The sequence below is a fragment of the Panicum hallii genome, chromosome 1 (assembly GCF_002211085.1).
Source record: "Panicum hallii strain FIL2 chromosome 1, PHallii_v3.1, whole genome shotgun sequence".
Taxonomy (NCBI): Eukaryota; Viridiplantae; Streptophyta; class Magnoliopsida; order Poales; family Poaceae; genus Panicum; species Panicum hallii.
In genome coordinates, this window is record NC_038042.1 from 43591810 (window position 1) to 43609912 (window position 18103).

An 18103-nucleotide genomic window follows, 5' to 3' on the forward strand; every position below is an offset into this window, starting at 1 on the left:
GTGAGATTGCAGTCGTTGTTAGTGCTCCTCCAACAGATGCGTCGACCAGCCGGAGAAAGAATAGACTGCTGGCAAGTCCTTGTTGTACTTGACTTAGTATAGTGTAAAGATGTCTCAACCGTGAGCTGGCAACTGTACGTGCCTTTCATTTTAACGATATGACGAGTACTTGGCACGCACGTCTACATATATAAGGCACCAGATGCTTAGACTACGGCAATGCAAGGCAACAGCAAAGGGTGTCCAGTGACCCATCTTGAGATGGAGGGTCTTGCAAAAGAGACGATCTCATCGTTCCACCATCCAGATTTAGCCACTTGTGCAAATGATGAGTTCAAGTTGGAATTGGGAAAGCAAAGGTACCAGAATGGAGCTGCAAACACTAAGCATGCGTGTGAAAACCTCTTGCTTGACGGCAGCAAGTTGGGAGCTCTAAAGAGGCGTGAGTTCTTCGACAATCTGCTAAAGAACGTCAATGAAGACCACCTCCGCTTTCTGCAGAGGCAAAAAGAAAGAATTGAGAGGCAAGTTTTCTTTTTCAGCACTCCATTCAGTGTATCTAGATATATATATGTGAAGATAGAACTCTGTTTATCCAACTGTTGTTTTTCTGTGATTCGTATTCATAGGGTTGATGTCGAGTTGCCAGGAATAGAGGTGAGGTATAACAATCTGTTTGTGGAAGCGGAGTCCAGAAATACTAATGGAAATCATCTGCCGTCGCTCTGGAATAGTACCAAGGCAATTTTCTCAGTAAGACAACCCGGTCATGATTGGTTTTATTGCGGACCAAAATAGCAGCATTTGAAGCAATAATTATTCGTTAAATACCGCTTAGGAAATTCATACCCTTTTTACGATGCTATCTTCATATATGAGATGATAGTAGCGACTAACGTACCAGTTTTTACTTTGATCCATAGGGCCTTGAGAGGTTGCTAGGCTTAAAAATGGAAAGAGCAAAAATCAACATTCTAGAAGATGTGAGTGGAATCATCAAACCCGGCAGGTATGTGCCATGTTTCAAGGATTTTAGTTAATGGAAAAGAAACCATAAACGCAAAAAAAGTGGGACAATAACTCCAAAAACATCTAGTACATCAATGCAAGTGCTGGTAGTTCTAACTGTCCTAGTCCAAGATTAAGGTTAGTCCTAATTTGATATGTGTTTCCATGTTTGTAGATTGACTCTTCTATTGGGACCTCCAGGATGTGGCAAAAGCACTCTATTGCGAGCTCTTGCTGGGAAACTAGATAAATCTCTAAAGGTTGAAACGCTATCTTTCATAATTAAGAAAAGATGCTTGGTTCGTTTTCACTAATAGTTTTTCTGCTCCTAAAGATCTAAGAGTATTCAATACTGATTTGGCCAAATGACAGTATCTCAGAAACCAGTTAGATACATCAAATTTTCTAAGTTATAATGATAGAGCTGTTGCAATTGTCAAACGACACTCCCAGATTGTAGAGGAAACTGAAATTTCCTTGAAATGAACAACATGCAACAGACCAGAGTTAAAGTAAAGTACTATAGCATCACCCAACATTTTTCCTTGCGTACTTAGGAGGCAAACTAGTTTGGGCAATGCTACAATACTCCATTTACCTCTTTGGAGGTAAGAGCTGCGGTCAAATGAATCTGAGCCATTGAATTTCCAAGGATTAAATCCATCTTAAAAATAAAAAAAAAACATTTGTGCTTAATTATTTGCATGCATGCATGCAGATCCGAAAATCATGGAACTGCGCTAAATCTCTAATTATGCGTGCAGGCCGTTTACCTAAATCATGCATGTACCTGTATGGAAAAAATTGTAGCAATATTAGTGTCGTTGGAGTTTAGAAAATTTTCTATATTCAGTTAAAATACATAGCTCCTCTCACACAAAAATAGCAATAACATGTGCACATGTATTTATGTCACACTATAGAAAATAAACGCCTATATATAGCTAGATCTAACGCTACATACATCTCTCTTTTTCTTTCCAAGTCATTCGTTACAGGCATGTCACGTTAGACCAAGTGTTATATACCACTAGATTATGTCATGATACATATGTGCACCTGTCATGCTACAAAAGTTATAGACACCTGCCATAATATGGTTCTTAAAATATTTTTCTGGTCAAGTTTGTCACGTATACATGTTATTGTCGCGAACATGTTTTTTTCGAAGTAACCACACACCTCCCGTTTGCTTTTGTTCATGTTAAGAAACAACTATGAGATCTCAGCTAATTCCTATGGCCAGCACATCACGTGAAAAAAATAGAAATCTAAGATGTCAACTAATATGCATTCAAGTTAGATCTAATTCTCTATTTTCGGATTTAAAATATAAATAATAAATATTAAAACTATTACCTCCTAAGAGGTAATATGGCATTAGATCAACGTCCACAGTCATTTCAGTGTACCGTAGCAAAGCCTAAAACGATTTTCCAAAGTCTAACCTAAAGTTTTGATTGCACAAACAGTAAAGTCAAGACAAACAATCAATTTTACGGGCAACTTTTATTGAGAGAATTTTTATGCGTCCCAATGCATTAAAATAAATAGAATAATGGCCATTTAGGACCCTACGAAGGGCCAACCCTACAAAACATGGTGATTACATGCGAGATAGGAAGATCTGGAGTTTGGCGGCACCGGACAAAGCGCAGCAAGTGTAGGAATCGTCATTCACGAAAGACCTTGCAGCTGCCTCTGCCCAATGCTAGGTGTAGCCCTTTGAAGGTCACATCATTACGATGCTTCCCTAAGCACCAGGTCGACATCTGAGTGAGCGTCGACTACTGAAAGAAAATGGCATTACTTGCATCAAAAGCAAAAGTTGCCCATCGCATGATTTTCTTTGGTTTTCCTTATTTGCACATGATTGATGATCTCTGCCAAATGCAGAAATTCAACAATGCCTTGACTGAACGAGGGACATCTGTATATATACTTATGTTGCTTGTTCACAGCACAACTGATGATGGGGTTCTCAACATAAACTGTCCCAACTGGCCAACTCCCCAGCAAGCAACCTATTGTTTACCAGCAAAACATTACAAGTTTGTAGAGAGATCAAATCATATAGTTATTGGAAAGGTTTGGATAGGTATGGAATGGAACCAGCACCTATTGTTAGTGTTTGGGTGATTAGTTCACACAGTGTATGTCACACTGGACGGGACATGAGCTAAGGGGTACCCACATTCCGAGTATTCGGAACTCATTTTCACATTTCTTCATGTTCTTCTTCGTGGCCAAATGCATATTTTGGGACATACGGAGGTAGATTTCACTTCTATTGTGGCCAAAGCTTGCTCCTTAGTTAAAGCTTGTGCTAGCTATTTGGGTGCATTTCATCCATTACAAGAATACACACATCTAGATGTGTTATGGAGGAGAAAAACATTTTTTGTTAAAATCTAAAATTTTTTGCAAAATAAATACCAAGAACAAGAAATTTATTGTTTTGACAAACTGTGAATATGCAAAGCTCTTTTTACAGGTGACAGGGGATATTTCTTATAATGGTTATCGACTTGATGAATTTGTACCAGAGAAAACAGCTGTGTATATCAGCCAGTACGATCTGCACATACCTGAGATGACCGTGAGGGAAACTTTAGATTTTTCATCCCAGTGCCAAGGTGTTGGAAGAAGACCAAGTAAGTCTAATGGACGTTCCTCACAAAAAAAACACGACCAGAAAAAAATTCTTAATTTAAAATATTATGTTACTCACTATTTCTGTTTGCCCAAAGAAATACTCAAGGACGTGAGTGCAAGGGAGAGTGTGGCCGGGATCATACCTGATGCGGACATAGATCTATACATGAGGGTAAAAATTCTGTTCTGTTATGTAGTGGCTTGCATCATGCTTTCTTGCTTTTGCAAAGAAACACAATTCCTGTTTATTTGAGTTAAAAGGAACAAAATGTAATTTAATGTGGATTAAATATTATAACTGTTCTAGCAGCCAGAAAAATACTTGGTTGTAGTAAAACTAAGCTACCTATAGCTTTTTTTTATTAATTATCAACATTTCTATTACTGTTTTTATAAATTAAACATTCGTGTTTTCAATAGTAAAGTGGCTACTGCAGGCAATAGCAGTTGAAGGTTCAAAGACAAGCCTACAGACAGATTATATTTTGAAGGTACACCTTGCCGAAACATACAAGTTTAATTTATGCATAACTTGGATGAAGGCAGATAGTGACAATATACTAACATAATACATTACTTATTAATTTGTAGATCATGGGGCTAGATATATGCGCAGACACCATGGTTGGGGATACAATGATAAGAGGAATATCAGGGGGCAGAAGAAAAGATTAACCACAGGTAAAAGCCAATATGATCGGTGAATACATTCTCCAAAGAGATGATCTTGAATATTAATTTTTCACCCGCTTGTACCAGCTGAGATGATTGTGGGCCCTGCAAAAGCATACTTTATGGATGAAATATCAAATGGCCTTGATAGCTCTACCACCTTTCAAATAATAAATTGTTTCCAGCAACTGACGAACATCAGCGGATACACAATGGTTATCTCACTTCTTCAACCAACACCTGAGGTATTTGATCTTTTTGATGACCTGATATTGATGGCGGAAGGGAAGATTATCTACCATGGCCCTCAAAATGAAGCTCTCAAATTTTTTGAGGAGTGTGGGTTCATATGCCCAAAAAGAAAAGAGGTAGCTGACTTTCTCCAAGAGGTAATTGTTCTAAAACACAAAAAATACAGCTGCGGCATCTGATATGATTTGCACGTTCATAAAACCAGTTTTTTAATTCTTAAATCAGATCTTGTCATGGAAGGACCAACAACAGTACTGGTCTGGACCACATGAATCTTACAGATTTATCTCACCTCATGAATTGTCAAGCATGTTCAAGGAAAACCAGAGAGGGAGAAAACTAGAGGAGCCAAGTGTTCCTCCAAAAAGCAAGTTGAGCAAGGAAGCTTTAGCATTTAATACATATTCGCTACGAAAACTGGAAATGTTCAAAGCCTGTGGAGCAAGGGAAGTGCTCCTAATGAAAAGGAGTATGTTCGTTTATGTCTTCAAAACAGGCCAGGTTATACTTCATTCTAAGGTGCTCTTTCCTGTAAGAAGTAAATTATGTGTCCAAATTAAGGTTTACTTCTTAATGCAGCTTGCAATTATTGCGCTCGTAACAATGTCTGTATTCCTTCGAACTCGCATGGCAATAGATTTCACTCATGCAAATTACTATTTGGGAGCATTATTCTTTTCCATCTTCATGATTATGCTGAATGGCACACCAGAGATAAGCATGCAGATTAGGAGACTCCCAAGTTTTTACAAGCAAAAGAGCTATTATTTCTATCCTTCATGGGCATATGCAATACCAGCTTCAGTCTTAAAGGTCCCTGTTTCCATATTAGATTCACTTGTATGGATATGTATCACATATTATGGTATTGGTTATGCGGCTAATGCTTCAAGGTAAATAATACATTGAAAATTTCTCAATTTTACAATGATGAGAACAAACATTTACGAACTCTAACATAATTATATATGCCCATTTCTAGGTTCTTCTGCCAGTTCCTGATACTTTGTCTTGTCCATCAATCAGTTTCTTCGCTGTATCGGTTTATTGCTTCATACTTCCGAACACCTACTGCGTCTTTCTTCTACCTCTTTCTTGCTCTGACGTTATTCCTCATGTTTGGAGGATTCACTCTTCCCAAGCGTAAGCTAACTATCGCTGACTGAATGCGTATAAGCCTAGCAAATCTAAACAAATTGTGTTATTGCTCTGTTGTTCCAGCCTCCATGCCAGGATGGTTAAACTGGGGATTTTGGATTTCTCCAATGACATATGCTGAAATCAGCACAGCTATTAATGAATTCCAGGCGCCAAGATGGCAGAAGGTGAAATGTATTTTTTTTCAAAATAAATAGGAAAATGAGTGGCCAGCTGCTTTCAAACATCTAACATCATTGCTAGTTGCATTATTTTCAGGTAACTATTCAAAACATTACAATTGGTAACAGAATCCTGATTAATCATGGCCTATATTACAGTTGGAGGTTTTATTGGATTTCCATTGGAGCATTGCTCGGATCTATCATTTTATTTTATATAGCTTTCGGATTGGCATTAGATTACAATACATGTAAGTTCCCTACTAACGAATGAAGAGCATTTATATCGGACTTGGTCTCCATAGTACTCAGACAGCTTGATTTTAAATACAGCAAATATTGGTATGCTTTTTGGAAGCTTTTATTTTTTGGTATATCCCTGGTTGTGGTTATTGGGACTCGATTCCATTTTTTCTTTGTTTTTTTGGCATGTCCACTTAGCAGATTTGTTACGTAATCTACGGATACCTACAGTCCAATAATCGATGACTAAGGAAACTACAATTTGAAGTTTTGTTCAAACTTATTTGGAATGGTTTATTATTAAATTAGACCCACAAATTTTTGCGCTATATATCTCGACAAAACTACATATATGGGTATATACATCTGAGGCGCTACGGAGCACTAGTTAATTAGACTTTATATATGTATAATATTTACTTGACAAATGAACTATAAGTTTGCCTATTTCAGCTGTAGAAGAATATCATGGAAGCAGGCCTATGAAGAACTTGTGTCAAGAGCAGGAAAAAGCTTCCAATATTCTAAAAGAATCTGATGGTTCAAATATTTCCAAAGGAGGTAAAGCCATAGACAGCTCAACACTAATAAAGAATAAGAAGTTAGAGTCCCATAGAAAAAAGAAGTAACAAATGAAGTTAGCAGAGTTGGGTTTCAAAAGCAAAAAGGCATGTTTCTTCAATGCATTGCTCTTTTTGCAGCAAAGATGACTATACCTGTTATGGAACTTTCAGTTACATTCCACAATCTGAACTACTACATTGATACCCCACCGGTAATTAAGCAAGCTCCGTATGTACTTGATTTTTATAGTTTTTTGTGTTTCTTGCCTAGAACATATCTGAGGAAGGTATGTAAGAAATGTACTCTCTTGTAGGAAATGCTTAAACAAGGCTATCCAACAAGAAGACTTCAACTACTTAACAACATAACTGGTGCATTACGTCCTGGTGTTCTTTCTGCACTAATGGGTGTCAGTGGAGCTGGGAAGACAACTCTACTAGATGTATTAGCAGGAAGGAAAACAGGAGGTTATATTGAAGGGAACATAAAAATAGGTGGATATCCCAAGGTGCAAGAAACATTTGTCAGAATTTTGGGTTACTGCGAGCAAGTGGACATACATTCCCCACAGCTTACAGTTGAAGAGTCTGTAACTTATTCTGCCTGGCTTCGTCTGCCTTCGCATGTCGACGAAAAAACAAGATCTGTATGTCAATTGGAACATTACAGAGATATATTAATTTTAGTAAGCATAGCACCAGATGGATAAACAAAAATCTTACCTAAGAAACTGACAATATTCTTTGTGTTCCTCCGCGTAGGAATTTGTTTCTGAAGTCCTCAAAACTGTTGAGCTAGATCAATTAAAAGATGTCTTGGTGGGGACGCCACAGAAAAATGGATTATCCATGGAGCAACGAAAGAGGCTAACAATTGCAGTTGAACTTGTTTCAAATCCATCAGTCATACTAATGGATGAACCAACAACAGGACTCGATACGAGGTCAGCAGCAATTGTTATTCGCGCAGTTAAAAATATTTGCGAAACAGGAAGGACAGTAGTGTGTACAATCCATCAGCCGAGCACTGAAATTTTCGAGGCATTTGATGAGGTAATTTAACTTTCGAATTTTGTTATATTTATCAAACACAATCAGCACAAATGAAGTTCATTAAAAATAGTTCATGCCTTCGACACAGATTTGGGCCAAACCTAAGATCTAGAGTTTTCTATTACTTCAAATTTGTAACACATTACTGATCGCATTTTACATTTTCTCTTTAGAGTAAAGAAAAATTGTAGGATATAACAGCATGGATATTTGGAATGCTAATATAGTTTCCATAACCAAGCCATCGAAATTGCAATAAAGTCATTTAAATTCATCTTTGCTTATTTGAAATTGGAAAAAGTCTGGTTTACATCCTCAAACTATCGCAAAAGTTTGATTTTCAATCTTTAAATACAAAACCGGATAACAAAGGCCATCCAACTATTAAAATCGGATAAGTTTGGCTCTTTGGATGGTTACGAAGGTGGTTTTATATTTTTTAAAAAAATTAAAAATTCTAATTAGATCTAAAAAAATCAAAACTAATTCATTTCAAATCAGAAAAATATGAAACTAGTACCAAATTTTTTCTAAAAATATAACCTATCTATTATTGCTCTACTTGAATCTTATTTGTTCAAAAATAAAAGGCATAACTACAAACAACCAAATACTATGAACATAAAAAATAGATCCGAATAACTGATAAGTATAGTGTTATTAGATAGGTTATATTTCTAGAAAACTTTTGATACCCATTTCATATTTTTTTATTTAAAATAAATTAATTATGAATTTTTAGTTTAAATTTAAATATTTTTAATTTTTATAAAATGAAAAATCACATTTGAAACCATCTAAAGGGCCAAATTTATCAGGTTTCGACAGTTGGATGGCCTCGGTTGTCCAATTTTATAGTTTAAAGTAGAAAATTGAATTTTTATGATAGTTCGAGGATGTAAACCGAACCTTTTCCTTTGAAATTTTATCCCTTCTATTATTTGGTTTTTAGAACTGACTACAATTGGTTTCTAAACTACATTATGATACATAAGTACTGTCTACTATCTAGGCATTATTTTTTCCTTTTTCAGAGAAATTCTTACCCTGAACATTTTGCTTAAACATTGTGTATAAAAATTAAACCCCACTATGTCAATTAGCATGAAGAATAAAGAATAAACGTCCAATGATAGTTTGCTTTAACTTTTCTCTAAACTAAAATACAGTATAAATATTCATTTTGCTTAACCGAATTAAGAGCCCAAACTGACACAAATTTGTCATCACATCAAACAAATTGGACTTTCTTGCCTTGATTACAAAACTATAACAGTTTGAGAGCTTATACTGTAAAGTTACCAAATACAATATTCTGCCAGTTTCTATTTCTTGAACTATTTTTATCATAAATAGACGTGACTACAGACAATTTATGTCCCATGTTTTCTGTTTGCTCAAAGAAAAAAAAAAGGCAGAAAGCTTCTTTCCTATAGGATTTTAAAAAGTTGCATTTAATGTGTGGAGTAAATTTTCTTGCAGCTCATATTAATGAAAAGTGGTGGGAAAATGATCTATAGTGGACCAGTAGGAGAGTGCTCCAGCAAAGTGATTGAGTACTTTGAGGCAAGTTTTTTTAACATATTTCCTCATATGTATCTTGCTTTTATTGTTTATTCATTTTGACTGGTTTTCCTGTAATCGGGGAAAAAGAAACGTAAGATATGGCTCATAATTTCTTGATGAATTGCTATCACAAAAAAGAAATGTTTTAATGTGATTTGGAGATATATCTGCATTTTGTATATGAAGGAAGAAACTGAATTTTGATGTTCTCTTGGGGGTTGTGTCAGAAACATGCCACTTTTGGCAGATGATGGTTTTTGTATCGACTCAATGAATTTCTTATTTTTTTCAATTTTTTTGGAAATTTATTATGCTTAATCTTGAGTTACTCTATTCTATGTAAATGTAACCATTTCCCCCGTTTTGGTTTGAAATTGCTTTTTATTCAAATTTGATTTATTTTTGTATTCTACTAAAGAAGTTATAATAACCACTATTTGCTAGAATTTTGACCAAATTGCTGACAGTAACAATTTATGCACACGTCATCCGTGTCGGTGTCCGCTGGTCGGCAATTGCTTGTCTTAAACATAATCACCCTGGCCATCATTGGGCAAACAAATGATACTAATATGCGCATCTCGGTAGCCACTTATAGAACTATAGAATGACTATCCGAAAATGTAGTAGATCTTCTAGTGAGTACTAACTATATATTCTACTAAAAAGAAGGGAATCCAATACCAGTGTGCAACAATATCTCCTGTTTTCCGTCAGGATTGTTAATGGAGTAGATCATACCAAGGACCTTTTCACTCTAACTCAATATAGAGTGAATATAAATAATAACGCTTAGCAAATCTGACCTAGTCCTAACAAATGTAACTAGATTATGACTGAAAAAAATATTCTAACCTTGGTATGTGTGTCTTGGGAAATTGCATATGGTTGTGATGTAACAGCAGCAACAAAGGTTCCAAGCCAATTGGGCTAGATAGAACTCAACAAGAACCACACAAACCTAAGAGACTAGAAAGAAAGTACTATAACACTAGTAACCAAAAGGAATCTCATATGATAGTCACATTTAACAGAAAAAGGTTATTACTTCAGATTTAAGAAATAATGGCCCAACTATGTTTCGTAGCAACACTAGATTTCCCCAGCACTTCTTCAAGCATGTGCCAGTGCAATATCAGCTCTACCCTAGTGCCATTGACCTGCCAGTGCTTTCATTAGTACTGTTCCAAACTGTCAATACCATTTTTGGGATCTTTATTCGGAGAGAAATGTTATATTCAGAAAGTGATAACTTCGCAGCCAGAACAATTAAATGAACCTGACGAGTCATTTGTGTTCAGTATGTAACTTGGCTAATAATTCATATGAAATATATAGGTTGATCAAAATTTCATGCAAGTCATGCATATGCATTTAATTTAGCATGTTAAACTTAAAATTAATACAACAACAAAAACATAGATCATCACGGGGAACTAAAACATATTGAGAAACTCTGTTTGTGTATCTATGTATATGTTTTAGTGTTTTCAGAGAAGAACCATGTGGCTCCGCCAAATTCATGCCATGTGTCCGGAGGTTCTAATAGACTGATTTTTCCTTATCTACCTTGATAGAAAATTCCTGGAGTCCCGAAAATAAAGAGTAACTGCAATCCAGCTACTTGGATGATGGACGTAACATCAACGTCGATGGAGGTTCAACACAATATAAACTTTGCGATTTTGTATGAAGAATCATCACTGCACAGGTACATATCTTGTAAATATATTTAGGATTTTATGAGCAAATTAGGAACATACAGATAGCTAAAAGAAAATAAATTCAACTAGCAAAAAAAGTTAACCAAACAAAATGCCTCCATTTAAATTTCAGAAGAATAATGAGTTACTTTATTTTGTGCAGAGATACGGAAGAGCTAGTGGAGAGGCTAAGTATCCCAATACCAAATTCAGAAAATCTATGTTTCTCCCATCGATTCCCACAGAATGGCTGGACTCAACTTAAAGCTTGCTTGTGGAAACAAAATATAACTTACTGGAGAAGTCCAGAGTATAACTTGAGGCGTATAATGATGTCAGTAATATCTGCACTGATCTACGGAGTATTGTTCTGGAAGCGTGCAAAAATATTGTAAGCCCACTACTCTGTTATCCACAAGATTGCACATGCATTAGTTAACTTTGGGTGCTTCACCATGAAGCATTGCCTTGAATTACTCAGTAGAATAATCTAACACTTCCTCTCATTGCCTTCTAAGAAACAACGAGCAAGACCTGTTCAATATTTTTGGTGCAATGTATCTGGGTTCCACAACTGTAGGCTCTTACAGTCATCAGTCAGTCATACCATTCAGTACAACTGAGCGTATTGTAATGTATCGTGAGAAATTTGCAGGAATGTACTCATCTTGGTCATATTCATTCGCACAGGTGAGATAATGATCGCAAGCTTGTAAGCAAAGTAAAATCTCCAATGACACTAATGTTCATATTTTTATTCACCTTCTACAGGCTGCCATTGAGATTCCCTATGTATTTATCCAAGTGTTACTGTTTACACTAATTGTCTATCCGTCAACTGGTTATTATTGGACAGCACACAAATTCATATGGTTCTTCTACACCACATTTTGTTCAACTCTCTCCTTTGTTTATGTCGGGTTGCTTCTTGTTTCAATAACCCCCAATGTTCAAGTTGCCACCATACTGGCTTCGTTTTTCAACACCATGCAAACATTATTCTCAGGATTTATTTTACCTGCGCCTGTAAGTCTTTGTTTCCTCCCACTATCATAAAATTTTAGAATCTCCAATATGTAACTTTGATAACTTATTTTTGTTAGAAAAAAATTACCACTCACTTTTAATATATACCAAGAAAATATTAACCTGCATAAGAATTTCTAATTAACGTGATTTTCTAGTGTAATTAAGCTTGTATGGTGTGGAACTGTTAAAGGTGTAATAGGTTATTATAGGCATTTAGATTTGCATTATTCTACAGTACATGCTCGTTTACAAGTCTCATATTGTACCCTATATAGCTTGCCCTATAGGCCTCATATATATCAATGCACATTGCCTTTTATGACATTTCTTTTCCTTCTGCCCTAGATCCTCAATTTATTGGTAATGTTTCATCTTTGCGATTGATAGATCGATCTATCCTCCTGATAGATCTTTGCAACTAAAATATGCTCAGCTTTGGAAATACTCTATTACTAATATATGTCAAAAAAAATACAATGAGCAACTGCAACTATAAGGCATCATTGGATGACAGTACACCGAAGCACTCCAACATAAGTTTAACAACATACTAGTTGTGGACGTTCACCATCTTCAGTTATATCATTCGTCTTTTCCATTTCTAGTTTGCTAGTTCTGAAATTAACACTTATTTCAGCGTTATTCAACAAGAACCATTTGTTCAAGTGTTAAGGAAGAATCCTGAATAGTGGAAAGCACTAACATGCATTTCAATTGACGTTGCAGAAAATCCCAGGGTGGTGGGTTTGGCTCTACTATCTCACTCCTACATCTTGGACACTCAATGCCCTCTTGACATCGCAGTATGGAAACATAGAGAAAGAGGTCAAAGCATTTGGAGAAACTAAATCTGTTTCGATCTTCTTGAATGACTATTTCGGGTTTCATCAAGACAAGTTGAGCCTAGTAGCAGCTATTCTCATCGCCTTTCCTTTTCTATTGGCAATCCTGTTTTCCTTGTCAATTGAGAAATTTAATTTTCAGAAGAGGTAAAGCATGTTCTGATGTTCCAACGGACATGTAAAACCAGAGCTGAATGGTTAGCTATTTATCGATTGCGCGTGTCATGTCAACTGTGTTTCTATTCTGTTATAACTTATTTGTTAATTAATTATCAATTTGGATTATGGATTTTGTAAATTTAGGTGATTCACATTCCTGGTTATATCATAACGAAGTATAAGAGTTCTTTACAAGCAGTTTTGGATTTGTTGAGATAGAAGCTATCAGCTTCATAGTCTAAGATAGAAATTTAAAGTATAAATACAGTTATTCTAGCGAAACAAAAGACTTCTGCAAGGGGCTTGTCTTAGTCCACAAAAGGGGTGGAGATGGCCTGTAATATTATAATACAAGAAGTATTAGTACTATAATTAAGTTAGAGATCTTGCAAAAGTAATAAAATCTGAATTTGGTTATTTTAAGTTGTTGATATAGAAACTTACGAAGAAGTTAGGATCCCTGCCAGATTTGGTGCTGGAGCAACATTACTGGCATCATTAGTAAAATGGTTATTAGAAAGGTATTTTTGAAGAAATAAATTACTAATAAGTAAATCTAATTACTATTATGAGCAGGCCCGCATACACATAGTACCCTGCTTACACTTTCGTTCTTGCTTCGTTTAAGAAGGTCAACCCAAAGATGCTATTGCTGCAAGACAAATGCTTATAAATTGGCTCCAGCCTTGCTCAACTAGCAAGGTGGTACTAAACATATCCATGCAGCACTCATGGAGCATTACTGCTGGGCCACGTCCAAATTAGCCAGGTGTCACAATTGCAGGACATGTGCAAGGTCATCATGGGTCAAGAAGCCTTCTATGGCAGGCCATATATATGATCGACAAGACAAGAGAATGCATAACTTGTCAACATTTTCACACTTGGAACATGAATAGCTGCAAGTAAGCAGTAAAGCGTGTAGTCAGTGGCCATACAGAAGACAAATTTTTTCTACGATTTCACACTCTTTCATGTCTGGGATATGATCAGATGGCCATGAGCGAGGTGGGTGACCGCTCCGGGCCTCCAAAACTTGACAGTCCATGACCTATTAATCCATCCACCATGCTCTATTGGTTGAGCGTTGGTTGTCCGGTACATTACGGCAACTGAATCATGGCAGCGAGCGTCGTCCGCATCAAGTAGTGTGTCCCTTCCTCATTCGGCGTCGTCATTGGCCGTCGCGAACTTGCGAGTCGCGATCGTCAATCGTCAATCCCATAGGCCGTCGCCGCTGCCTATGACGAGTCCCCTGGCCCCCTGCCTTGACGCAGCCCATGCAACCATGTAGGTGTCAGACGATCTACTGATCTTTGATCTCAGGCCTCAGCATTTTATGGACTCACGGACACAATTTGCAAGGGCAGTGGCAGTCAACAACACTTCAAGAGACCCAACGTAAATATGTGAGGTACTGAGGTGAGTTGAAAAATATGATTCGAGCTGAATTTTGACCATACCTAGCTCTAAACAGCACAGCTAATTTTTGTACATGTGCTATTCGAATTAATTCAAAATACTCTTGTTTGGTTTATGAAATTAATTATGAAGACTGCTAGTAATTTAATTAATTGAGTTATATAATTGTGCAAAAGTATGTCTTAGTTGTATTAAGCATAGGGCTCCATATTCCATTTCGCACTGGGGCCCCAAATTCCTGGAGACGGCCCTGATGATCAGCTAGAGGTAAGCAGTGGAAAAACGAAGGAGGAAGGGCACATTTTTTCAATGGTTTCATACCTAGAAAAGGCACAAAGTAAAGAGTATGCATGCTGTAAAGAATCAGCTGTATAGGAGGGCGAAGGAGTCCAACATTCTGTAAAAAAATGGAATTATAATGTTTATGTGATAACTGTATATGATTCAATAGCAGATAATCTTGAAACATCGCTGAGATGTGTAGGAAGCAGAATCTTCATGATTCACATAGCTGGATATGATCATACCTTGAAACCTTCATGTTGATCCTTTTGAAATAGCAACTTAACTTCTTCCCCCTGCATTTGTAAAGAAACAAAAAGTCCAGATCACATCAGAAACCCATTCGAATTTAGCTATTATGGTAAGAACAGAGAAATGATATGATAATATAAGGATATTACATTTTACAGTAACTCAAGTCACATGAAGAGCACTAACCTGCTTGTTAGAGACAATAAGTGTATAGCCAAGTTTGTTCACTAAATCATGGGAAAGCTACATTTGCTTTTCCAAATTGCCATACCATTTGGACTGTAATCTAGCTCTATTTCCAATTTTCCAACCATTTATTTACTGAGGACTTGGTCAATTCTCAGGCCAGGAAGGAGCAAGTTACTCTCCTCCATCTTTGTAAAGCCACTGTTTGCCTTGTTGGACTTCGCTTCCAATAAAATATAACCAAGATTCGGGTGTCCTATTGCATCAGTAGAAGGTAGCAAGCTTGACTTCTAGGGGTGTGTGTGTGTGTGTGTGTGTGTGTGATCTAATCAGTAAAAAGGTACATTGGTCAGCAGGTAAGCAACTGGGCATATATGTAAAATTAATTTTACAAAAAATACGGTGGGATGTACTCAGATCATTGCCAATGAAGGTGGAGGAAAAGGTACAGACCTGGCAAAGCCTTAAATTGCCTCAAGATCAGGGAACAATGACAAACCGAATTCAAAGTTGGCAAACTTCATCACGTCTGCACATATTAATCTATCTGTTGGTGTTTCCCTTTCCGTCAGATCTTTACTAGCATCTAGAAAAGCCTGCCATTAGAATGAGCAACATTTAAGGCAACATTCCAAGTTTATTTTGAAGATTTCATCATATGTATAGCAAACATGTACTACTTGATCAAGTAGTTCGGCACAGAAATTAGGAAAACTTCATGATGCCTTAGTGGTGAAAAAGAAAGGGAAATTCCATATTCTTTTATTAAAACTTGGGAAGCAAGAAGAAAATATAATTACACGCCACACTAAATTATTATCCTAGCTAGGGAAATTTTCATATAGCATATTGGGTTAGTAGGATCCTAGTAGAACTGTTCTGATTAGAATTAGCTAGTTCTCTCTGATTTATGATAGGATCTAAACAACTCTACCTCTTAGAATTCTAAGATACAGCAAGTCAGATTCTAAATTTAATAACAAAACCCAACGGAACGGTATGCCATATCAAGTGGAAATGATATCCTAGGTAAGTGGCTTGGAAATTGTAACAGGTAGCTTATACAGGCACAAATAAGCAATATCAGTCTGTTTGCACCAAAACTTGGTAATTTTATGATCAATGGAGTATATGGAAGGAAGCTGAAAAAGGAAAAATGGAGTCTGTGTATCTTAATATTTTATTTTATTTAGATATTTAATTAGGCAAGTTTTATACGACTTAACCAGGAGTCATTAGTCCAGGGTACAAATATGTACCCCCTTGCCATTGTAACATATCTCTCAATCAATACATTAACTCTATTTTCTTCTTGGCTCAACGCCAACCTTTAGGAGTAGGAGTAATGTAGCTTCCCGGCGGCTTCTTCGGTGAACATGGCTGCATCGCCTCTACCTCCGGTTCGCTTGCAAGCATCCCTCTTTCAATCATATAGATTTTGAGGATTATACAAAAACCAGAACAAACAGCATATAAGGGTAACAAAAACCTACCGTGGCATGGCTGTACAGATACAGATGCTGAAGGTGCACAAAGAGATGTAAAAGTTAGAGCTTTACAGGACTGAAGTACGACACCTGATGAGCAATTTTACTTAGAGATACTACATTGGTTGGAATGGTCCTTCAGTTTACTTTGCAGCCTACAAAAATAGGAACCATCTAGAAAGAAATTTTATAGCAAAGAAAACTCTGGATATTGTTAAAAACAGAACCTTCACCGAGAGAGACAAGGGACTATCTGATCATATTAAGAAGCACGTAAATAAACGGAGGGAAGAGAAAATGTGTTCTAACTCTAGCCAGAAAAGAGGGAAGGCATGGATTGGACCTGAACAGAAACAATCTGGCAGGGAAGAACAGAGTTGGGAGATGGATTCGATGCTCAAGAGGAAATAGATAGAAAGTGAATCAGAGGCTTAATCGGAGGGCAAAGGACTCGATTTGTGCTGGGGTGAGTTCGATCAAGTGACTGCAAATCCGATTTGGATTGGGAAGGGGAAGCACATCAAGAAGTATAGATTTTTACATACCGTAGGCATAGATGCCTCTCAGTGGCGGTTGCCCACTTCCATCGGCGGATCCGGCAGTGGAGGGCACCCGAGGAAGGAGGCCGGGGAGAGGAGGTGGCCGGCCCAGCAGCGGCGGCAGGAGCTCAGCCGCTGCTGTGATGCCTAATGCGGGAGTAGCCGCGGTGGTTGGGGTTGGCCTGCGCGCCGCCGACGTTGGTCCTCGACTTGACCCTCATGGCTGTGTGCCGCAGCCAAGGATGATGAAGAGTAGGCAAATAGGGAGGGGGAGAAGGCCCACGGGACTCAACAACTCAGCCGTTGAAAGAACATTAGGTCCGTTAAGGGGGTTTTGGTTCATTAATGACGTATGCTCGTGGAGCTAATGCTATTATTGAGAATGATGAGCAGGTATCAAAGCAAGAGATAGGCTAAGATATGGAGATAATAAAAAAAGAAAATAAATGTTGCAAAGAGAAAGACTCACGAGGATTTAAATGCTTTATCTTTTAAAATTGAGTATAGAAAAACCGTACTGTCAAGAGACATATGACTTTTACGAGCTTTGCTTAGCTTTGCTCAGAGTAATATGCTCAAGACGATCAAACAAACTTACGAGAGACACCTTTGCACTCACACAAATACTTGGGATAACTTTGGAGTGCTTACTGCAGAAAGTCCGGAGAAGTTGTCAGGAGTCTCCGAAGAATTCTTCGGAGTCTCCGAAACTTAACCAATTAACAGCTAGTTTTGGGATGAAGGGGTATAAATACCCCCCTCATCCCCTTCACTTTATCTCTCCCCGACATAACTTCATCTGGCTCCATTCCTGAGCATTCAAGAGCCTTCTTCACTCCCCTCTTGACTTCCAAGTGTGATCTGGTGATAG

The 18103-nt window shown here is 37.2% G+C and overlaps 1 protein-coding gene and 1 long non-coding RNA gene across 7 annotated transcripts; one reads left to right on the top strand and one right to left on the bottom strand.

The window, feature by feature from the left end:
• Nucleotides 1-233: 233 nt before the first annotated feature.
• On the top strand, nt 234-13216 carry LOC112889917 (ABC transporter G family member 50-like). Its single transcript, XM_025956721.1, is given in 25 exon segments — nt 234-524; nt 630-753; nt 924-1009; nt 1184-1268; nt 3503-3662; nt 3759-3835; nt 4101-4154; nt 4255-4321; nt 4324-4344; nt 4423-4724; nt 4813-5088; nt 5167-5480; nt 5570-5730; nt 5809-5912; nt 6004-6157; nt 6603-6710; nt 6851-6924; nt 7027-7359; nt 7475-7765; nt 9248-9331; nt 10909-11042; nt 11198-11425; nt 11553-11724; nt 11806-12060; nt 12790-13216. Coding segments are annotated over 25 exon segments (4194 nt in total). The 5' UTR covers nt 234-261; the 3' UTR covers nt 13057-13216.
• A 703-nt stretch (nt 13217-13919) lies between these two features.
• LOC112889924 lies at nt 13920-17501 on the bottom strand. 6 transcript variants are annotated; one of them, XR_003228233.1, is made up of 5 exons: nt 17239-17501; nt 16535-16726; nt 15014-15802; nt 14808-14883; nt 13920-14331 (listed from the first exon to the last, which is right to left on the bottom strand). It is a non-coding gene; the product is annotated as an uncharacterized LOC112889924 (long non-coding RNA). The 6 variants fall into 6 exon arrangements; XR_003228230.1 differs by having other exon boundaries at nt 15014-15064; nt 15660-15802; nt 16535-17501; XR_003228227.1 differs by having other exon boundaries at nt 15014-15531; nt 15660-15802; nt 16535-17501.
• Nucleotides 17502-18103: the final 602 nt, after the last annotated feature.